General features: G+C 45.2%; 1 protein-coding gene across 1 annotated transcript; it reads left to right on the forward strand.

Moving 5' to 3' along the window:
- Positions 1-5,696: 5,696 nt before the first annotated feature.
- Positions 5,697-24,960, forward strand: pamr1a (peptidase domain containing associated with muscle regeneration 1a). Its single transcript, XM_063189153.1, has 14 exons — positions 5,697-6,056; positions 9,972-10,148; positions 11,754-11,879; positions 13,445-13,559; positions 14,380-14,597; positions 15,763-15,870; positions 16,814-17,014; positions 17,795-17,995; positions 18,276-18,342; positions 18,893-19,131; positions 20,186-20,325; positions 20,467-20,700; positions 22,967-22,985; positions 23,436-24,960. Exons 1-14 carry the CDS (start codon positions 5,930-5,932, stop codon positions 24,002-24,004), a joined length of 2,541 nt encoding a protein of 846 aa, XP_063045223.1. The 5' UTR covers positions 5,697-5,929; the 3' UTR covers positions 24,005-24,960.

Consider the following 24,960-nt stretch of genomic DNA (forward strand, 5'->3'; position numbering starts at 1 on the left):
TGTGCACTCCAGCAAGACAAAAACCCAAAGAACACATCCAAATGCACAGTGGATTGGTTGTAAAATGAAAGAACACAGTCATTGATGAAAACCAAAACCTTCGGAGGCTGCCATTGCTGTCTAATAGTGTGCAATTAACCCTTGAAGGAGGGGTGCCAATATTCCTGGACATGCCCGTTCTCGTGTTTTTGCTTGAAATTACAAAATGCATTTGGAAATAAATACTTGGCAATTCTAAATATCTTATAATGTTCAATTAAAGGATCCTGATGGTAACAGTTGTGTATATTTCCATTTATTTCTGGATATAATGCACACTTTGTAAATAAAATTAAAGGGTGCCAATACTAACTGGCGGCGCTGTAGATGACCTTCTGACCAGTCATTTCCAATAATTAAATGCAAAACTCAAAAATGGTGGATACACCATCTTGCTTCTTCTCTTCAGACTACTAGGGACGGGTGCCCTCAAGAGATTCCCATAGCAGTGTCATTGCACTTTTCGGTCACTGAATGTAGGAAGTTGGTCATTGCTGTCAAGTACTGTAGCCTACATAACCAATCATTAGCTTGCCTAATTGTGACAGGCCCATTCAAAAGAAGCATTTTATCCAAATGCTATCATTCATATCAGTCACCACCACAATATGGACATGAACTCTGTCTACAACATAGTTTACTTTGTCCTGACAAAATTGTCCCCTTCCAGTGTCTCCCATGCATTTTACAGAGAATAACTAATACGGTAAAGGCATACTACGTAGAAAAGGTAACACTTTTTGAACACGTGATCAACAATATTATAGTCCTTACACTGTACATAGCCTACATAACCCTAACCCTAATGTACAGAGCAAGTCCATAATGTTACATGTTGTTACATATTTTTACATTGTACCTAATTAATATAACAGAGTAAAATACGGTGCAAAGTATTGTATTGTAGGCCTATAGGCTTTTATTCCTGCAATGAGGGAAGAGCGGTGAGTATTAGGCAGTGAGAGAAGGAGATGGGGCAGGGTTGGGAAATGCCCCAGGCTGGACTCAAACCTGGGTTCCCATGGGCATGGAGCAGATTATTATTATTGTTATTAGTATTATTATTATTATTATTATTATTATTATTATTATTATTATTATTATTATTATTGTTGTTGTTGTTGTTGTTATTGTTATAATAACACATTGGTTGTGTAGCGCTTTTCAGGACACTCAAAGACGCTTTACAGACCATAACATAAAAATAAAACACAATATGAACACAAAGACATACAGGGACTCAACAAAGTACAACAACAAAAAGTAGACAGAACGGATTAGATGGTTTTAGGTCCATTGTAGTGATATGGAGCTGTCCGTGTTGTGGAGAGCTTAGAAGACGATGGTATTATATGGTGCGTTAGCATGAAGCACTACTACACCCCTTCAGTCTAGTTGCGCATTTTAGTGAAATGAGAACCAGACACAGCTTTCTCCAGTGGTGTAGTCTACGTAGAACGCTGGTATACGGAGTGTACCCACTTCTAAATTTCAGGGATTTCAGTATACCCACTTAAAATAGATTGATCCATTGTTTTGAATAGCACAAATATATAAAACTCTAGTACTTACGTAGTAGCCTGCCTAAGGATGAGGGGCCCACTAGGCAATATATAACATCACTAAAACTTTATGCAATAATTTAATAGGCCTTCATACAACATTTTCCTTGCACATGCAAAGCTTGAGCAAAGTGCATGTGCGAGGTAAAATAGTGTATGTATCACACTTAAATACTACTTAGATGAAAGTACTACTTACGTTTTTTTGGGGAAACGCAGCCCAAACTGGTGAATGCACAGTGACATACAATACAGTCTAAATACATGACTATGATGATGATTAAAGAAAACCTGTTGCAGAGTTGCTATGATTTCAGAGCAGATAATTCCCTCTAGTGGTTGGACACTGTAGTGTAGGTACACAAACACAGACTCAATGTCACACCTGCTTGTGTTGAGTGTTTGCTTCTCACTGGACATAGCACGAATGTTTCTCTTTACAGACTGAATCATATGATTCGTATGATGTATCTTAATGTGCTTTACAAATTGACAATACTTAGGCTACTTACTTACTGCATTCAGCATATGGGTAATACTTTATACTGTAGGCCTTTACTGTGTTTGATTAAAATCAATTCTGTGGTCCTACCGCCTGACTGAATATGGCCTGTTGGACAGTTACAAAAGAATAGATTTTAACCCCTTAAGACACGGCATTATAACTTAGCTGTTACCAGAAGGGCAATGACCGAGTTGTAATGTATTGCCAAAGGCCCAGTGCACTGTCATACTATGACATAGTAGTGTAGCATCATAGTAGTTAGCTTTCAATGCCTATTACAGCGTGCCACAGACAGGAGTATAGTTCTGTGCAGCCTTTTTTCTATGCTATTGCGGATGGGATGACTTCTCTACTGCTTGTCCAGAGCTTTGTTTCCCTTTAATTTCTCAGAGTGTGTGTTTAATTTCAAACACTTCCATCCGCCAAAAAAGAATACTTCCTCTCGGCTGAACTCGAGTGTTGCAGAATGGAAACACTGAGCACCGAGCAGCGCTGCGCATGGAAAATCTGCGTCTGCGGCCGGCAAGACAAAACAAAAGTCGGAGCAAGACGTTTGGTCCCTCCTGGATCATGGCTGCAAGTCGCTCCGCTCCCCACTGCAAGTCTCCACGGAATAGGATTTCCAGCATTCCTGGATTCAGGAAAATATGAAGGAGTGGAAAAGTTGCTATCAGAGAGAAGTTAGTCTACCGTATGCACTGCAGGCATGCATGCACGCATCCCCTGCCAGTCATTTCTTCAGTCAGTCAGATCGTGGGTGAAAGGGCCGCTGACAGCTTTGGCTGGGCCCATGACAAAGTCATCAGAAAATGCCCCCCCACACATTCAATACATTCAATGTAATGCGGACCCAATTATGCCCCCCCCTATCTACCAGGGCCCGGGACAACTGATCCATTTGTCTTCCCCCCCGGTTGGCGTCCCTGGTCGGTGAGAAGAAGAAGGAACAGCGCGCCTTTTAAATCAGTCGGTGGGGTGGGGTGGGGGAGGGGGAGGGGAGCAGGACTCCTGGAGGGATGGGGGAGGGTGGGGTGGGGGAGCAGGACTCCTGGAGGGTTGGGGGAGGGGAGGGTGGAGCGGGGTGGGGTTGCAGTACTCCTGGAGGGATGGGGGAGGATGGGGTGGGGTGTGGTGGGGGAGGGGAGCAGGACTCCTGGAGGGATGGAGGAGAGAGGAGTGGGGGTGGGGAGCAGGACTCCTGCAGGGATCTCTGCCAGGTGACTCATGCTCCTCATCTCTGCATTCTGTATTAGTGTTGGCTCATCTTTTCCCTTCCACTTGAGCCCTGGTTCCCAAACATGGGTACACATACCGCTAGATCAGGGCTCTCGTGTTTTGATCTGAGTTGGTAGAGACATTATTTTGGGTGGGGGTGGGGGGGTACTCCCATGCCATTACTATGCTTTCGCTCGATTGTACAATGTATCATAACACAAAATCGTGTGTGTTTTTAAGTTGTGCATAGCTATCCCTAACCAACACATTCCATTAGGGTATTCGGTCCGTGCAATAGTTTTTGGAACATTCCCCTGGACGCTCGGTGTAGGGACGTTTATAGAAATGCTGACAAAAGGGGGAAAAAACAAATGCAAATTGGGCTGGCTTTGTTGTGACAATTTTTCAGAGTGAGAAATGCAATGTGTGGAGTGAGAGAGTGAGAAGGGACCAAAATGAGTGAGACTCACTACCAAAGAAGTTTGGTGTGTGTGTGTGAGAGTGTGTGTGTCTGTGTGTGTGTGAGAGAGAGAGAGAGAGAGAGAGAGAGAGAGAGAGAGAGAGAGAGAGAGAGAGAGAGAGAGAGAGAGAGAGAGAGAGAGAGAGAGAGAGAGAGAGATAGAGAGCGCTCCCTTGGCTAAATGTATGCAACAGTAAGCTATATATGATTATTTTATGTGTAAATATGTGTGTTATGTCTTGTGGGCAATGTCTTTATTTATGTGTGTATGCTACTTGACACCTTAATTTCCCCCTGGGATCAATAAACGGTACTCTACTCTACTCTACTCTACTCTACTCTACTCTACTCTACTCTACTCTACTCTACTGTACTCTACTCTACTGTACTCTACTCTACTCTACTCTACTCTACTCTACTCTACTCTACTCTCTCTCTCTACTCTCTAAAGAATGAGACTTGTGGTCAGTGCACTAGAGGTACTTGGACACACTTCAGGGGGTAGCCTACATGGAAAAGTTACAAATGTACAGTATGCGTTGTCAAATGAGACTGATGATCCAGCCCAAAAAAATGCTCACATCCCCACTAGGAGGCACTAAATCCGGCCCAATTTTAACTAAATTCTCTTGATTACTATGGCCAAATATCTGCAGAAAAACCCACCCAAATGCCCTATTTTTTATTTTTTATTTTTTTGTTGTTGTTGTTGCAATTTCTAACGGCAGACAGCCATCCTAAGCAGCTCAATTGGAGGGGAAACCGCCCAGTCTGGCAACACTGCAGGCACATGGGCCGGATTAACGCACAGGCTAGATATGGCTGCAGCCTAGGGCCCCCACCACAGGCTAGATATGGCTGCAGCCTAGGGCCCCCACCACAGGCTAGATATGGCTGCAGCCTAGGGCCCCCACAGGCTAGATATGGCTGCAGCCTAGGGGCCCCACCTGCCAGGGGGCCCCCACAGGCTAGATATGGCTGCAGCCTAGGGCCCCCACCTGCCAGGGCCCCCCATCACAGGCTAGATATGGCTGCAGCATAGGGCCCCCACCCACCAGGGGGGGCCCACAGGCTAGATATGGCTGCAGCCTAGGGGCCCCCACAGGCTAGATATGGCTGCAGCCTAGGGGCCCCCAACTGCCAGGGGGCCCCTGTCTGGCCAAAAGTGGAAAATTGTGACAAGACGCAATATTGAAAACTTAATCCGTTATGTTGAGTACACTTGGTAGACATGTTACCCTTACTAGCTTGTAATTATGACACTGTCTATGTAAATGTGTTCTGAAATTTGCCTTCCAAGGGGGCCCCACAGCAACCTGTAGCCCAGGGGCCCCGGGTCGTCTTAATCCGGCCCTGCACATGGGGATAGAGTAAGAGATATACGGAGGGTGTGACTGAAGGGGTACTCATGGTAGAAAAACAAGGCTTAGGGGGTACACAAGACAAAAAAAGGTTGAGAAACGTGTTCATAAACAAAGGCATTGGCTAACGTGCATAATACACAGTGAGGTCATTCCCACAGATGGGGTTGTTGAAGGTGAGGTGATTGGTTGTGTTCTAGGGAGGTGTGTGTGTGTGTGTGTGTGTGTGTGTGTGTGTGTGTGTGTGTGTGTGTGTGTGTGTGTGTGTGTGTGTGTGTGTGTGTGTGTGTCTGTCTGTCTGTCTGTCTCTCTGTGTGTGTGTGTGTGTGTGTGTGTGTGTGTGTGTGTGTGTGTGTGTGTGTCTGTGTGTGTGTGTGTGTGTGTGTGTGTGTGTGTGTGTGTGTGTGTCTGTGTGTGTGTGTGTGTCTGTCTGTCTATGCCTGTTGCGTCATAGCAACGCTCCTGGAGTGAGAGTGCGTGTGGCTTCCAGAAGTCTAGCGGCCGTAAAACAGTCTGTCTGCTCCCCAGCACACAAAGGAAACGGAGCAAGAAGGAACAAGTGTCACTGAGCGTGTTTGAGTAAGGGTAGATGACAGGAAGGAGAGAGAGAGCGCGATAGAGAGCGAGAGGGTGATAGAGTGAGAGAAACAGAGAGAGAGAGAGAGAGACAGAGAGGATGACAGAAAGAGAGAGAGAGAGGGAGTAGAGAAGCAGGAAAAGTAGAGTAAAAGTAAGGCAGACTTTTTTTCACAGACGCCTTGACTTCCAAATTTCCAACAACCACACTATGGACTCCTTGGTCAGACCAACAATACGGCCATGGACAACTCTCAGCCGACGCCAAAGAGCTTTTTTGCCTCCCATTTTCCTCCATGCTCTGCTGCTCTGGGTCTGCACAAGTGCATGGCCATATGGTAAGAAAAAAACTTTCAATTTTTTTGAATGTCACCTTGCAACTGTTTGATCTGTAGTTATAGTACAGCATAAATGTTAAGATCCAGAAGTAATGGCTAGATACCTTGTTTGGTGACACTTTTAGTGTCACATCTACAGTATTAGCACTAATACATAGAATGTTAATGGCTGTATAAGTAACTTGTAAGGCATGTACTAAGCAAAATCAAACATTTGTTAGGTCCGTACTAAGGTTATGTAGGTAATAAATCCCTAATTAGCATGAACAAGACATCTGCGAATACATGCCTAACAAATGTTTGATTTTGCACAGTACATGCCTTACAAGTACTTATACAGTGTCATAGGCATGTATTAGTGCTAATATATGTAACACTAAAATAAAGTGTTACCCATTGTTTGTATTGAAGTCAGTTATTTAACAATTATCGAGAGCAGATTATGCTCGTCGCATGTGCTCTTGAGTTAGCATTTGGTTTTTTGTTTTCTGTTTTTTTGTTTTAATGGAGAAAGCGCTTTAGGGAATGGAAGGAAGTCCGTTATAAATACTTTCCTTTATGTTGTTGGCAAAGCACCGCTTAATCATTACTTTCCACACCAAGATGAGTCAAAGGTTTAGTGGTTTAGTACACTGCAGATGTCGGAGGACATGACTGTTTTCTTTTACTGCATGAGTAGCTGTTCTTCAAAACATAGCCTACGGATGTCTCTGGCCTGTTTAGTCAGCAAACAGTTGGAGGAAAACAGACAGGATCAAGAAGACTTGGAGAGAGCAGAACACCACCAAAGCAGCTCAGGGGTGCATTTCTTGAAAGCATAGTTGTTAGCCTGTTAGCAAATTGGGTAGTTGCCAATGGGAAACTGAATTGCAAAAAAAAAAAAAAAACTAACCCCTCTTTGCAACTGCACTTGTTGTTCTGTATATCTCCTGTGCACTTTGTATTTGCTTGTGATGTTGGCTTGATTATGTCCTCTTTTGAAAGTCGCTTTGGTTATAAAGCGTCTGCCAAATGCAATGTAATGTAATGTAATGTAATTGCAAACAACAGTAGCTAACAAAGTAAGCAACTATCGTTTTGAGAAATGCACCCCTGATCAGCACCACAAAAGCAGCTCAGATAAGCACCAAAAAAGCACCACTGCACAGACAAACAGACTGCCAATACTTGTATGTGTTGGCGAGTTATTTAGCTAATAAACAAACGAATCAACACATATACCTTGCTGAAAATATAGCCTCATAATGTCTCTGCACTCTAAAGTCTTTCTTGCAGGTATAAGGGGTGTACCTGGTTCCTTTTAAGGATTGATAGACCAATTCACTGAATCCAAAGCACTCACCTTTGTGTCAAGGTCGTAGTTATTCAAAAACTCGTTATTTTACATTGGGAAACGTGTTGTTATGTCTGTATACCCCAATGTAAAATAAATTGTGTGCAAACAACTCTACTACCTTAAGGCATGTACTTTGGATTCAGTTCATCAATCTATGGTTGGCAAGAGTGTTTGCTTTGGTGGCTTTGGCAGATTGCATGCATGCTTAAATGTCTGTGACAACTGAAGTGGTTTCGTAGTGGTTAAATCCAATCTAGCCTATGGGCACTGCTGAACTGATTGCAAATGAAATGGCAACAGTGAATAGCAGGGATAGACAGGGGGAGAAATACAGCCCTGGCACTTTTGGCTTAAAGGGGCCCCTCATAATTAGCGGCACAGAACTGACTCATCGGTGGGCCCAAACACCCTCGTGGGCCCCGATTTTCCGAAATGTAAAAAAAAAATATATACACAGTATTTTTTACATTTCTGAAAATAGGGGCCCATGAAGGTGTGGGGCCCACTGGGAAATGCCCGCTATGCCAGATGGCCAGTCCAGCCTTGGTGAATAGTGCAGCAGTGGTGAGTAGTGATGGCAGTCTGGCACAAGCGCGCCGGAACATGTTTCAAACCATCAACTGCGAAAACCATTAAACCACTGTTCCGAAGTTTGCTTCAGTACAGAAAAAACATGTGATATATTACGTATGAAACAGTAAACTGGTTCAGTTTTCTGAAAGCAGCTGCAGTGTTTCGCAATGCCACACAAACCAGCAGGCGCACACAAAACGTGTTTGGCCTGTAGCAGAGCCGTCTGCCAGGTTGCAGTGGAGAGAATAGATATTTTATTGACTGTCATTAGGCCTATAAGTCCCACTTGATAGACAAGTAGACAACATCATCATAAGTTATGAACACAACAAGGAGAAGACATTAATGTTCAGCAACGCTTCTGATATTCTGATCGCCCAAAAAATAGCCTAATAATAAATAAATAAATGTGGCATCGTAGCCTTTGTAATGTCGTCGACCTCAACTGCCTCATCAGTAGCCCAAAATGTCAAATGTCTGGAAGATAGTGTGCAGAAGTATGAGCTCAGTCCAATATTGGGGGTAATGTCGCAGCTCATGAGGGCACAACATCTCATCTTATGGAATTGAGCCCGTTTTAAAGGGGTATGCCACTATTTTGGGGCTTAATACAGTTAAAATCGATGGCTGGGGTTTATAAAGGTGGTAAAGTGTCTTATTTTTCATGTGAAGTGTTGTCTTGCTTTAAGACAAGTTAAAAGAGGGAGTATGTCGCTAAGCTAGTGAAAGTCAATGCATCCATGTAGCATTGCTACATGCTACACGGATCCATTGACTTTCACTAGCTTAGCGACATGTTCCCTCTTTTAACTTGTCTTAAAACAAGACAACGGCTTACATGAAAAATAAGACACTTTACCACCTATATAAACCCTGGCCAACTGTATTAAGCCCCAAAATAGTGGCATACCCCTTTAATTGCAAACATGTCTTTTCACCAGGAGAGGGCCCTGTTACTGAAGCTTCAAGTACTAACCCAATTTTTGAAGCAATGTGCCTAAATGGTTCAGAGCTTCAACAAAGCTTCATTGGCCCATCACTAGTGGTGAGCCATTCCTCCGATCCACCTGATTTGCATGCAGAAAATGAGGCAAGTTTGCACTCGTGCAGCTAGTGTATGCCATCACTGTACGAGATTTTTATTTTTTTGGAATATCAGATAATTCCCTTTGATGTAGGCCTATGTAAAGGCTCCAGCAAATAGTAAATGATTTCTCAGGCACATTTTTAGAGCGCACGTTTCATTATCAAAAGACGGTGAATGCTTACTACGAAACTACAGTACGTACTCCACTGACTGTGTGTGATTTGGCATCATTATCCTTTCTCTGCCATGTCAGTCAGAGTCAACAGAGTTTATGTACTGTAACTGGACGTCTATTTGGACCTTGAGGGAACCACACTCTGTTACCTGGGGCTAGGCCCGCTGACAGGTGGGGGCAAAGGGGTATGTTGTCCCGGGCCCAGGGAGATAGGGGGCCCAGAATTGGGTCCCCATTATATTGTATGTATTGGAGGGGTAGGGGGCTCTTTCAGATGACTTTATCCTGGGCCCAGCAAAAGCTGCCAGCGGCCCTGATTGGGGCTCCCAAGAGAAGTCCATTTTCACACAGCTGATCTCCTATGACTTATCAGAACATGGTGAATGCAGAATGTGAATTTGAAAAAAAAAAAATTTTAAGCTTTGAGTGGAGCTGCATTGACAACAACTTAAGTCCTTTTCCTCACCAGAGACTAACGCCATTTAGCAAAGGTGAGCTATCTATCAACACCACCAGCAGGGGGGGAAAATGCCCTCCATCCGCTCCCCCCACAAATACACCCTGGATGAATGAATGAGAAGCTTCACCAATGTGTCTCTATATATGCCATGTCTAGACCGTCTCTGACCAAATACACTACACATATAGAAGATGTCAAATTGACTCTCTTAAGTGCTGTATTATACTGTGTAAATGGATGATGAATGAGACTATACATTTACAGATGTATTCTCTTCATGCCAGTTTCCAGGCTCCAGGAGGACAGGTGTCCGAGTGCCGAGTGGAATGCGATGTGTCGGTCGTGCTGCGAGTACCAGCAGATCGGCTGCAGGTGCCCAGCTCAGGGCACCAAGGTGGGCTACGCAGTGCCCTGCTGCCCCAACGAACTGGGCGAGTGTGACCCCTGCATCATACACCAAGGTAGGCACAAGGCATACAGACATCTATTTCCAGTTTTTGATCATCCAGTTTTCCCAAGGAAGAGTGCGGCACTGCTTCTTCATTGTTCACCACTTTTTCTGTTCTTCTTTTGGTGCTGACCGTTTCGGCAACTAGGCTTTCATCAGAACTTTTCGGTTACCACCTTAGAATTGTTTAGCCTACAGTACATGGTTATACCATAGGCTAGTATAACTTCAAGTTTAAATGCGACCCATCATACACTACAGTGGGCACAAGACACACTTTTCGCTATCACCTTGGAATTGTATAACATGTATAACTTCAAGTTCAAATGCGTCCCCTACATCAAACATGCAGGTGGGCACAAGGCATACTGATATCTTCGCTTTTTGTTTATCTCCTCGGAATGACTAATCTGTGTGACTGTAAAGTTGAAGAATATGCTGTAAAACTTCAAGTACAACGTAAGATTGAAGAAACTGCATGCGTCCAGGTAGTTAATAGAGTTGGCTGTGTTTACATTGGCCAATGAGTTGGAAAGTTAGGGTGATTAATAAGTGTTGGCTTCTTGAATTCTTGATTAATAAGTGTTGGCTTCATCAGGATTGCCTGATGAAGGTCTAGTACCGAAACGTCGTTTATTAAAGAAAGAACAGCGAAATGGTCAGTGTGCGGGATTTTCTTTGAACTATGGCTTCTTGAATTTGAAATATTTCATGGGACCTAAGATTTCTTTCTTACCACTGTCTCATACACCAAGGTGGGTTGGCCAGCCGGCAGGCTGACACTTACACATAGCTTTGATGACGATGATAATTTCCACACTTCCCATTTCTTTTGAAGTGACGCTATAGGCCTACCATCTAGACATGTAGCAGCCTATCCCCAGTGCCATTACAGCTCCGCTGAAGCCTTTTATCAGTGTATACGTGGTGTTGTAGACAGCACTGAAAAACACTTGCTTCAAGACTTGTACACAACTGATAGCGATCACATCTGCTTGTTGTGTGCTTTAAAAGCTGTGTGATTGTTGCAGCTGCTGCTGTCAACTGATACACATTTCAAGTAGCCTAACGCCACACACAGATCACTCCAGAGAAAGGAAAGCTGAGTGATGAAAACGGAAATAAACACTGAGATGGAACGGAAAACTTACTGATGAAAGGGGAAAAAGCTTTCCAGTGATCAATTTGTTGTTGCTATTGATTCTTCAGGCTTCTAGTTAGTTGGGCCTACCATGCCAGACACCGAATCAGGAAAAGTGACCTTTCTGCCCAACAGAATAGACACTTGTGGATTTTGTGAATAGTTGTAGATAGTTATGGACACAACTAATGGCCTCCTGCTGTGTTTGTTTCCCTGTCTGTCTGTGTGTGTTTGTCTGTCTATCTGTCTGTCTGTGTGTGTTTCCCTTTGTGTATGTGTGTGTGTGTTTGTCTGTCTATCTGTGTTTGTTTCCCTTTGTGTCTGTATGTGTGTTTGTCTGTATATCTGTCTGTCTGTGTTTGTCTCACTGTGTGTCTGTGTGTCTGTGTGTGTGTGTGTGTGTGTGTGTGTGTGTGTGTGTGTGTGTGTCTGTCTGTCTGTCTGTGTTTCGTTCCATATCTGTCTGTGCGTCATTAGGCTGCAGTATTTTTGAGAACTGTAAGGCGTGCAACAACGGCACATGGAGAGCCCAGGATGACTTCTACATCAGAGAGCAGTACTGCTCCGAGTGTCGCCAAGGGTGGTCAGGTGGAGACTGCATGAGTAGGTTTCCAGGCTCACTGTGTCCTTGTTTCTATACACACACACACGCATGCGCGCGCACGCACGCACACACACACACACACACACACACACACACACACACACACACACACACACACACACACACACACACACACACACACACACACACACACACACATCACTAACACACACACACACACACACACACACACACACACACACACACACACACACACACACACACACACACACACACACACACACACACACACACACACACACACCACTAACACTTCAGTTAGTATTCCCCTCTTCGAACCAATTCAGCAATTCAAGGGGACGTTTGAGGGAATTTTAAGCACTCACTTCCCCTCACTCTTGAAAGTATTGGGACACACAAGAATTCAAGCCCCCAACTAAAGGGAATATAGAGACAAAAACAAGGACATGTAAAGATACAGACAAGGGTTTACCGGGAAAGTTACTTTTTAGGGCTATCATATGAACAGAGTTGAATAATGCAATTACATGTTATCTTACACTATAATCTAAAGCGATGCAGGCCTAATGTAGGATAATTATTGCAGAATGCTTTAGAGTTACTGCACAAAGAACAGAAAAATTGGGATATAAGCACCGATGAAATTGCCAGAGTCAAGAAGTACGATATTCATTTCCCAAGTAAAATAAGTTAACATTGTTAACAATCCTGTAGAACTACTGAAACCGAAATTTCAGAACTGAAACGTACTGAGTTACTGAGAAAACCGAATCAGTGCTGTATCACATGTTGACGTTTACATGTTTGACAGAAATTAGTAAAGAGGTATGAGACTAGGCCAATGTTTGATGCAATTGCTGACAAACATATTTCCATATTTCCAGCAGCATATTTCCAGTTTTATCACACTTTCATCAAAAATTGAATGAAGACTCTCATACGCCATAGCCTACCATGCCCCCATCTATTTCTCAAGTGCAGCCACAGACAAACATTTTGGAAATAAATAACTGATTACAAAAAAACGTCCAGCAGATTACCAGACATACATTTACATGACGTTTTTAATTCCGCATTAATAATTCAAAATGAAGTAGTTCCGGCGAGTCCTTTGATCTTTCATTTAAAGGGACACTGTGTAAGATCTGTGCAAATTCTATGTATTCATTAATACTGGAAAAATTGCATTTTTCATACATGAAAAGGGGATCTTCTCCTTGGCCCGCCATTTTGAATTTCCAGAAATAGCCATTTTTTTGCTGCAAAAATGACTGTACTTGGGCCATACTAGAAAATATTAGTTTATTACTTAGTAAACTTTCATGAAAAGATCAAATTTGGCAATAGGCAGCCCAGTTTCAATGAGCAGCATAGTCACAGTACCTTTTTTGACCGCTTCCTGCACAGTGTACCTTTAATTCAAAATTGTGAAGTGTTTACTTGACGTTTTCAAAGCGGAATTAAGCTTTATTCAGAATTAAAGTGAGTTAATTCTGAATTAAATGTCTCATGTAGATGTGAGCCATTGATTAGAAATAGCTTCAATCACTATTTCTCTTTCTGCTCCTCTGCATGTGTGTAGCGTGTGGAGGTGTTATGAGGAGGGCCCAAGGTCACTTCACTCTGGAGAGTTACCCCATAAACGCCAGATGTGATTGGATCATCCATGTAAACAGAGGAGTCGCCATGGAGCTCAGGTGCGCATCGCATCGCATCGCATCGCTGGGTTATGCATTATGCAACTCATCAGCTTTCCTCAGTGTTCAGTGAATGTGGAGGAGGCAGAAGCATACACAGCTGCAGTGATCTAGTCATCTTGCGTGATTATATAGGCCTTGGTAAAAAAGACGATATAGTCATCCAGCCAGCCAGTCATATAATGTTAAAATCATGGATTAATGGAGTAATGTACAGCCTAGTAATGAAGATCTTTCACATGATCCTACATACTTGAGATGTTTAAATGAGCTAAAATACATTTCCTGTGTGCTGTAAAAACATTTTTCTGTTTACTACTGTGTTAAGTATTTAGGTTTGTTGCATGACTAAGTCCCACATTGTGGACTCTAACAGTCTTCTCATATAGCCATACAATCCTAGTACCTGATTTAGTTTTGTTCAGTGTCACACAATTGGCTACAGTCCTTGGAGCAGTGTGGGAATGTGCCTTGCTCAAGGGCACGTCAGCCATGGTGGATGGGAGGAAGGGATTGGCAAGGGTGGGGATTGAACCTACAACCCTGAGGTCTACAGTCCAACTCCCTAACCATTACACCAGTGGTTCTTAACCTTTTTGTCTTAACGCACCCCCTTCCCTCTGCCGAGGACAAGCCGCACACCCCCAACCCAAACCTCTACACATGTATACACACAAAATAATTATTTAAGTGATTAATTACAATGATCCTTGCTTGAGACATTAATCAACACCTTAATGACTTTAAATGGGGACCCACATATATTTTAATTTGCAGCTGACCACATTTACCTCTACTTTTACTTTTGACACCTCTGTAGGTTTACAATGCTCAGCCTGGAGTTCGATCACAGCTGCCGCTACGACTTTGTGGAGGTGAGAGACGGCGACAGCGCGGACTCGCCCGTGATTGGTCGATATTGCGGCAGCGAGAGGCCTCCACCAATCAGGAGCTCTGGAGACTCCTTGCACGTCCGATTCGTGTCTGATGGATATAACAACTTTGATGGCTTCTTCGCGACATTCCAGGAGGTCACTGGTGAGACACTTTATTGCTTCTCTTGAGAATCTCAGTGTTTTTCCTTCTCTTTTAACCAGCGGTGTAGTCTACTTTTTTGAAGTGGGTATACTGTATATTTGAGCATTTTTTGAAGTGGGTATACTGTATATATTTGTGCTATTCAAAACAATGGATCAATCAATTTTAAGTGGGTATACTGAAATCCCTGAAATTTAGAAGTTCTACGTAGACTACACCACTGCTTTTAACGGCACAGATGTCAGTCTATAAGCTTTGGGTAGGGAGTGGAAGACCTATAAGATTTTTCAGAGAAGCCAATTTCAGTTGTTCTTCACAAATATACAATACAGCATGTGTGTACAGTATGTTTCATGCTCTCTCTCTCTCTCTCTCTGTACATACTGTATGTATGCGTGTTTCTCTCCGTCTCTCCCTCTCTACATCTGGCTGTTTCTGGGTGCATCCCAATATGCGACCTTGCCTCCTCCACTTGCCTCCTCCACTTGCTTCTCGTCATGATGACATCACTGACAACAGCATTATAATTCAATATCTTGCAAAAGCTCAATTGTAGAGTCTTTTTCTCATTTGCAATTGGGATGGTGAATGAAAAACAGTCCCTCAAAAGTTGTTGTGGCTAGGCTGACAGCTGGGAAACTTTATCGTTTTCTCCACTGAGGAGGGGCCAGGAGGCGGGACGAGGAGACAAGCACAAGTGGAGGAGGCAAGGACACATATTGGGATGCATCCTCTCTCTCTGCTTATGCCTGACTGAGCCAATAATATGTTTACCTTCCCTCCCACCCTTTTCCTCCTCTTTCCATAGATCATCACAGTAATCACCTAGCATCTCTCTCTCTACACACACTTGTACACACACATTTGTGCACACACACACACTCACGCACACACACACACACACACACTTGTACACACACACACTCACGCACACACACTTGTACACACACACACACACACATTTGTGCACACACACACACTTGTACACACACACACACACACATTTGTGCACACACACTTGTACACACACACACACATTTGTGCACACACACTCACGCACACACACACACACACACACACACACACTTGTACACACATGCACACTTGTCCACCCACCCACTGTGTCTCATGGGTATCATCTAGCGTTTTATCTCTCCTCGCACAGCGTGCTCCTCCTCCCCCTGTCAGCACGGGGGCACCTGCTTCCTCGACCCCCTGCAGGCCTTCCGCTGCGCCTGCCCAGCCGACCATACGGGCCCACGCTGCCAAACCCGTGAGTCCTCACTCTCTCTGTCTCTTTCTGTCTCTCTCTCTCTCTACCTCTGCCTCTCTCTCTCTCTCTCTCTCTCCTCCTCTTGAAATATGCCATGCAGTCAAACCAGTAAAATCATAAAAAAAACAAATGCAGAAGAAAATAGAAGCACAAACTCAAAAGTGCTGCATACTGAATAAGCACAAGGATGACGCTGAATACGTACAAGCAACGACGCAATGCTGAACACAACCAAAGGCGCGGTGCATTCAACTTTTTTACGAGTAAGGATGCATGTACATTTTAATGTGTACCGTAGTTTGTTTATATAATGAACGAAATGTAAGATTACAATGTAAGCTCTGGGGTAATAATTGCTTTATTCAGTTCGTGAATACAATGCCACAGCACAACTACAGACACAAAGCAACAGCACAAATAGTAACTTTGAATACAAAATAGCTAACAACAACAACAACAAATACCTAACGTACGTACAACCTATGTTCACACACATTATAAACAACATATTAAATACTATTTTCGATATAACCAATCATTCCAACAGCTATAAAATTCCATTGTACCGTAATCGCAGGCAACATTTGGCAATCTATGGGCATGGGCATGGGAATGAGGATTTGAATGTTTCTTTTTGTGTTTTTATCATTTTTTTTGTCTTTTTTTACTTTATTTATGATGGGACAGTGAAGGTGGTGGCAGGAAGGAAGTGGGGAGAGAGAGACGGGGAAGGGCCGGCAAAGGACCCGGGCTGGGAATCGAACCAGTGAGTGCCCCACCGGTTGACCACGGCAGGGCCTAGAGTGGGGTTTTCTATGACTGCGGGGCTTCGCGATGAGGCTCCATAGAAATGTTGTCGTTTTCAGAGGGTTAGGCAGGACCGCCCATGCTCATCAGAGAAGATTCCTGTAAATCACTCTATCTTTCCATTCGTTCCGTTCAGCTGTGCTTCTGAAGAGAGCCTGTGGCGCCCCTCCAAGGCCCTTGGACGGCGAGATCGCGCTGCTGCTGCGCGGACCATCTGGAAATGTGCTCAGCGTGGCGCAGTACTCGTGCCACAAATCTTACAGGCTGCAGGGCACGCCGCAGAGGACCTGCCTGGCCAACGGGACGTGGAGTGGGGTCGCACCCACCTGTGTCAAAGGTACGGCACGCACGGTAGGCCTACGGTCGCACCCACCTGTGTCAAAGGTACGGCACGCACGGTAGGCCTACAGGCACCCACCTGTGTCCAAGGTACGGCACGCACGGTAGGCCACCCACCTGTGTCAAAGGTACGGCACGCACGGTAGGCCTACGGTCGCACCCACCTGTGTCAAAGGTACGGCACGCACGGTAGGCCTACGGTTGAGTCGCACCCACCTGTGTCAAAGGTACGGCACGCACGGTACGCCTACGGTTGAGTCGCACCCACCTGTGTCAAAGGTACGGCACGCACGGTAGGCCTACGGTCGCACCCACCTGTGTCAAAGGTACGGCACGCACGGTAGGCCTACAGGCACCCACCTGTGTCCAAGGTACGGCACGCACGGTAGGCCTACGGTTGAATGGCACCCCGTCATGCACGAGTGCTTGTGTGTGGTGTGGTGTTATTGCATGCGGGTGCATGCACATGGAACAACAGCACGTAGAAAATGTTTATCCAAGACTGTGTGTGTGTGTGTGTGTGTGTGTGTGTGTGTGTGTGTGTGTGTGTGTGTGTGTGTGCACGTTGTTCGCATGTGCCTGTGTTGTTTGCACAGGTATGTGTGTATACACGTTTATACATGCATTTGTGTGTGAGAGTTAGTACACACACACACCACACCACACCACACCACACCAAACTGGAAATGGCACTGGAGGTGTGCAAAAGAAAAACCTCTGAAGTGTGGAGTGTTCTCACTCGTCACCACCCTCCTTCACCTTGGCCCTTTCCGTGTAGCGCGTGCCGCCGCGGACTCCAAGCAGAGTAACTGCCCTGAGTTACCCAAGCTCCAGCACGGCTATCAGAAGGTGGTGCCCCAGGAGGGACCTCACACCGTGGAGTTCCACTGCAGGAACTCGCACGCGCTCAGTGGAAACAAGCGCCGGACCTGTCTGCCTGACGGAACGTGGAGTGGCAAGCAGCCACAATGTGTGAAAGGTGATTTTAAACTCAACATTCCTCTGTTTTTTATGTTAATGTTTTTCCACTAAAGTTGCTGGCATATTTTAATATATTAATTGAACAAACGTACTGTGTAGTCTCGCTTTAATACATTTAAGCTCGTTGTGAGTTATGAACTTAAGAAACGGCAGGATATTTTTTATATTTCATCATATTTTTTCCACATTTCCTAAGTTGCTTGGGATAAAAGCATTTGCTAAATACAATATAATGTGATGTAATATAATGCAAGATAGCATATTGTCTTCATTTGCAGCTTGTCGTGAGCCAAAGGTGTCCAAGCTTGTCAAACAATCGATTCTGCCTCCGCATGTAGCGCTGAGGTGAGTACTAGGTCAGGGGATGTGACTAAAGACAAAGAACATTATGAGGTATTGTTCACAAACAACCATGCTGTTTCCATTTGAACTCACTCATATCAAGTAAGGCAAGGCAAGGCAAGTTTATTTGTATAGCGCATTTCATACACAGGTGCAACTCAATGTGCTTCACAAAAATAAACAAATGAAAAAAGAGAGGAAACAGGGAAGAAAGCAGGACATACATTAGAGTCAAATAACATTTAAAACATTAAGATAAAACATATGGTAAAATAAATAAAAAAAATAAACATAAAAATAAAAAATAAGAATGATATATAATTTAAGCTAGGGGAAAGCATCTGAGAACAGCTTTGTCTTCAGTCTACATTTAAAGCTATCAATAGTGGGTGCATTTTTTTTAGTTTGCTGCTCATTTAAAAATCATTACAAAAGCCTACATTTTCAATATATTGCAACTTTGACTGTATTTTCATACTTTTTTCCCCCCGATATATTTCGTTCAGTTTAGTGTCATTCAATGATGCATCCCGACCCCCATGTCTCTGCATAGCAGGAGGAACACCACGCTCCATGGGCTGTACTCTCTGACCAACCTGCGGATCCCCGGCACAGCCTCCCTAGATCAGGAGCTGACGGCCCCTACGGACCCCCTGCCAGACGGCTTCCAGCCCCTCTACACCCAGATAGAGTACCAGTGTGCCTCGCCCCTCTACCAGCACTTTGGCAGCGCCCGCCGCACCTGCCTGAAGACGGGCAAGTGGAGCGGGCAGCACGTCTCCTGCTCTCCAGGTGAGGGCAGCACTGAGCCAGTTATCTCTCTCTCTCTCTCTCTCTCTCTCTCTCTCTCTCTCTCTCTCTCTCTCTTTCTCTCTCTCTTTCTCTCTCTCTCTCTCGCTCTCTCTCTCTCTCTGCTCTGCACTGGTCTCTCCTTGGCCAGGAGATCGCTGCAGAAATCACTGGCCCGCATAACTTTTTTGTTTTTTTTCCCGCAACGGCTGCCTGTTCCATTACCAAATTGTTCTCTCGATACGTAAAGGGCTTGTCTTTTTGTCAAGACAGATAGCGACTTCTCGCACATCCCAATAAATTTTAATTCGGAGCCCGCAGCACACAGTGTCACTTGGTGTTGTTGCTAAGAGAGGACAACCAAATAATAATAAAAAACAACAATGATTGATAATGACAGTGTTTAGATGTGCTTGGAAGACTTCAAAACCCTAAAACGTCTTCATACCTCACTAATGCTTTGATGGAAGGGTGCATAATGTCATTTTAACCAACTGGCTGCCCTTACTGGGCCAGCCCTGCTCTCTTCTCTTCTGTCAGAGAGAGTAGAGAGAGAGAGGTTCCATTGGCCCATTGTTTCCTGGTTCTATTATGGCCCTCCTTAGGCAGACCTAAGGACTGTTCTATTCATTGTATGAGCATTATGACACGGCCCTTTAGGCAGACCGGAACCTGGTCGCGTTAGGTGCCCATAGAAATCCATTATGTTGGCATATCTCTATATACTTAAAGGATCTCTGGTTCTGTTTTGTTCTGCTACTCGGCTCTCTCCTCTACATTCCCTTTGTGTATACTCTGCTGTCTCCTCTACGTTCCCTATGTGTGTGTGATTGTGTGTGTGTGTGTGTGTGTGTGTGTGTGTGATTGTGTGTGTGTGTGTGTGTGTGAACGTGCGTGCATACGTGTGTGTGTGTGTGTGTGCGTGTGTAAGTGTGTGTGTGTGTGTGTGTGAGTGTGTGTGTGCATGTGTGTGTGTGTGTGTGTGAGTGTGTGTGTGTGTGTGTGTGTGTGTGTGTGTGTGTGTGTGTGTGTGTGTGTGTGTGTGTGTGCTCCTCAGTGTGTGGCGCAGCGAGACCGCTCCGTCCCCAGGCGCTGGCAGACACACGGTGGCCTTGGCAAGTCGCCATCTACCGTTACACCCCTCCCCAGCACCCCCGCTATCACCACCGCCATGGAGCTCCCAGTGAGGAGGAGAAAGAGGAGGAGGATGAGGAACAGGAGGAGGAGGAGGAGGAGGAGGGAGGGGGGACCGAGAGGGGTGACACCGGCCGCCCTGGTGGAGGTGGAGGGGGGAGGAGGAGAGGCGAGGGGAAGGGAGGAGGAGGAGATGGAGGAGGAGGAGGAGGAGGAGGAGGAGGAGGACGCTGGGAGCTGGCGTGCAGCGGGGCGCTGGTGAACCAGTACAGTGTGGTGGTGGCGGCGCACTGCGTGGTCCATGCCGACTCCGAGGCTGGTACTGCAGGGCGAGGTACCAGTGCTGCCCGTCACGTGCGCGCCGCGGATGTGAAAGTCGTGATGGGCAAGGACCAGTTAAGAGGGGAGATAGACGTGCAGACGTCTGACCTGCTGCGGGTACGTGTGTGACAATACAGTATGCGTGCATGTGTCTCAAAGACACAGTCAAAGAGTGGGTATACGGTATGCACAATCCATAACCTCTGTGAGTGTGTGCGTGTGTGTGTGTGCGCGCACGTGGGTGTGTGTGGGAGGGAGGAGGATAGGTTCCCTTCAGGCAGGAAGCACAGCCATAATGCAGTCTTTATTTGTATGAAGCACAGCCATACTGCAGTCTTTATTTTTATGCGAAATAGAAAAGAAATATAAGAGATGCCATACAGTAGAGCCACTATTGTCATCATTTGCATTACTCAAAGAGACATAGGCTATACAAAACACCCTCATATTTTTACACTCGCACACACAATACACTCACAGTTCACTGTACTGTATATACCGGAGATGCATCAGATCCTAATTTTTAGGATCCTGCCGGATACCGGATCCACTGCTTAAGATCCTGCCGGATCCGGAACCGGATACCGGATCCTACGAAAGGGTTGAAACACATAGCCTACTCGCCCACGTGAGCCCTTTTTATTACGTTGGCTCAAACAATTTTTTAGACTCATTGGCTTACTGCCACACTGCCTGCACTGGCCGCTTTCAAAAGGGCTTTCACCCCATGCAGCAATTGGCGTTGTGAAAGACTGACTGAAAAACCTAGGCTAGAAATGCACCAGATCCTGATTTTTAGGTAACTGCCGGATACCGGATCCACTGCTTAAGATCCTGCCGGATCCGGATCCTGTGAAAAACCCTATTATCCTGCCGGAACCGGAACCGGATCTTGGATCCTGTGCATCTCTAGTATATACCGGTATGCACATATTTCATCCCACTACTGTATAAACATTTATTGTTCGCTGACTAGAGGGGTTTTGTGATGATCCAGAAATGCAATGTAATGTAATTCAATTCGGAAAAAAAAACCCCAACCAAACAAACAAACACAATGGCAGCGAGCAGCAGTCTCCTTGCTTCCCACTGTAACCAGGGTTACTGTGTGTAATAATTCTGAAGGCACATGACAGTCCATTAGTTCTGATCCTGTGCCAGGCAACCTGCTGCGCCATTTAGCCCCCTCCGCATTATGCCAGGCTGCCATTGTGCAATGCATAAAGACGCCCTGTTTCTCTCCACTCCTATCTATCTAGCCATGGGCGTTTTTAGACAGGGGCCATGGTGGGCCTGGGCCCCTGTAGAATTGGTCCTGGCCCCCCCGAGGGCCCCTGCGCCAGCCAATGATATTAAAAAAATATATATATGTCTAACCGCTGGCGCGAAGAGCGGAACAGGTTTCCAACGTGCATTGACAGATTCCAAGCACAACACACACAGGAAGGGAGTATGAGGGTCAGTTGTCCCAGGCACAGGCACAGAGGGGGTTAAGAATTAGGTCCTAGATGGGCCTCTCTCAGGCCCCTGTGGTAATTTTGGGCTAGAAACGCCACTAGATAATCTAGCTCTTCTCCTCTCGTTCTTCTCCTTTTTTTTTTTTTTTTCGTTCGCTGTTATCCCGTCCTCCCTCCGGTTGGACACTGTCGCTGTCTTGCTTAATCCAAATTTCTAGGCCGTATATTCTTCTTCTTTGTTATAGCTCATGTTGCTATTATTATTTTTCTATTGTCTATTCTGTTCTCTGTCCGTTGGGTTGGCTGTGGTCTTGACTTGCAGTCTCACCTGAATTACCAGCATATTGCCAGCTAAATGACCAGTTATTACCAACAACGACAACAATAATAATAATAATGACTAGAAATGCACTCAGAGAGTGCAGACCTCCGCCAAGGAAGCTGTTTGATACAGCATTTGACTATGTTACGCCCTTTTTTAAAACTTTTTTTTTTTTTTTAAGTCTTTCTGCCTTCTTTCTTCTAGAAACTTGAATGTCAAAATTTGGCCTGTCCTGCAATTCAATTTGCAGTCACTAGGGGCGTCTAGATATCTAGGCTGGCAATGATGAAGAATCTTCTTAAAAAATCCTGGTTCTGGTTCCTGGTCCAAAATGTATTCACTTGTTCCTTTGGTCATTTCCAATAACTCCACAGTTTCATCCAAAGTTTTTTTACAAGGAGGTCTATCATTGTTTTTTTATTTATCCTGCTGACAAGCAAACAAACAGACAGACAGACAGACAGACAGACAGACAGACAGACAGACAGACAGACAGACAGACAGACAGACAGACAGACAGACAGACAGACAGACAGACAGACCAACGAGTCCGAAAACATAACCTCCTTGCCGAAGGTAATAATAATCAGTTCTCCATTCTCAGGTCGCTGCCATCTTGGTTCATCCAGACCAGAGCCATACAGAGGGTAGAGTCGGGCAATCTCCGCCGTGTGCTTAGGCCGACTTCCTCTTTAGCAAAATTAGCTGTTTTAGCTTCTCAGTACTGCTCAGCGTTGCGAATGTTAGTTCCTAGCAGTGGGCGTAGCACATAGCAAATGCAATGCAGAGAATATGACAAGACTTGCTGTTCATAGTAATAACTTCAGATAAACATCACATATGGTAAACTTTTGTGATTATCACCACCGAGACAGTTGTTGGTTTACATATTTGTGGTGATTACCCCGCAGTATAGTTCGTTAGTCCTTATTTTTGGCTGTTAATGTGGTGGTTCTATGTTGAGTCTATGGAAAGACGGCCGCTTTAGGAACACCCTTATCTCGCTGAAAGGCGGAGCTGCCATTTAATTCCTGGTCCTCCAATTGCGTAACTCTACCCTCTGTATGGCTCTGATCCAGACTACAAGTCCACTGGGCCCGACTCGGACCTGGCGGTTCTGAAGCTCCTGGACAAGGCTCGTATCAGCCAGCGCGTGGCGCCCGTGTGTCTGCCGCGCCTGCAGGGCGGGGAGGTGACGGCCCAGCAGGGGTATGCCTTGGACTGGTCCCTGCCCCAAGACGGTGCACCGCAGGTGGGGCTGGCCTCGGCTCGCACCGGCCTAATCGAGCTGAGTGACGTGCTGCAATGTGAGAGGCAGCACCGTCGCGACGGCGTGGCCGATAATGTCACAGACAACATGCTGTGCGGTCGCCAGCATCCCCTGAGTCCCTGGCCGCTGTGCCAGACCTACTCGGGAGGTGGGGTGGTCGTGGCCCAGTCGTCTCCTTCTCCTCGGCGGTCCTCGTCCTCGTCGCCCCCATCGGGCCGTAGCAAACAGGACGAAGGCGATGGCAAAGTCTCCTGGGAGCTGGTGGGTCTGGTGAACTTTGGCTACGGTCAAGGAAAGTGTAGTCCGGGCCTTTACATGACCTACACACGGGTCAACAACTTCAAAGACTGGCTGGAGAAGAACATGAAGTAGAGGAAAAGGTCTTCTGTTGAACTGTCGGCCGGCAGTGAACTATTCTGCACTGGGCTGGAACTTCCGGACTCTCAGGGGTTTTGAGATACTGGCGTTTGTATTTCAAGGGACACCGTGTGAGATTTTTAGTTGTTTATTTCCAGAATTCATGCTGCCCATTCACTAATGTTATTACCCTTTTTATGAATACTTACCACCACCATCAAAGTATTCATTATGATTTGAAAAATTGCACTTTTCATACATGAAAAGGGGGATCTTCTCCATGGTCCGCCATTTTGAATTTCCAAAAATAGCCATTTTTAGCTGCAAAAATGACTCTACTTGGACCATACTAGAAATTATTTCTTTATTACTTAGTAAACTTTCATCTAAATATCAAATTTGGTGATAGCCAACCCAGTTTCAATGAGCAGCATAGTTCCAGTACCTTTTTTGACCATTTCCTGCACAGTGTCCCTTTAAGTGCAGTGTTTCAAGCAGCACATATGGCTGCCCCCAGGGGTGGTTCATCTAGAATAGAATTGGCAGGGGGGCAGACGTGGGGTTCATGTGTTTTTAGGGCAAAATACTATATACATTTCATTTTATATTTAGCTTCTCATTTATTGTCATTACAAATCATGAATTAAATCATTAGTACAGTACAGTATAGGAACCATATCAAAGCAGGTGTACTTCTGCAGGGGCCCTGGCCTGGGCCACACGGCACCTCCACCCGCCCTTCCAGAACTCCCTACTGCACAGTATGCTGCTCCCCATCCAAGTACCAACCCTGGGTTCAGCAAGTAAATACCTCATTACAAAATACAAATATGTTAGGTTTTTACTTTCTGAAGCCACAATTGTAACTTCTGGAACTTCTAGTCTAAAACCCCTACCCAGCTCAAGATTGAGATGTTTATTTATAATGTTTCAGCACCTACAAAGCACTACATTTTGTTGTACGATAAATC

This window comes from Engraulis encrasicolus, chromosome 22 (genome assembly GCF_034702125.1).
Source record: "Engraulis encrasicolus isolate BLACKSEA-1 chromosome 22, IST_EnEncr_1.0, whole genome shotgun sequence".
Taxonomy (NCBI): Eukaryota; Metazoa; Chordata; class Actinopteri; order Clupeiformes; family Engraulidae; genus Engraulis; species Engraulis encrasicolus.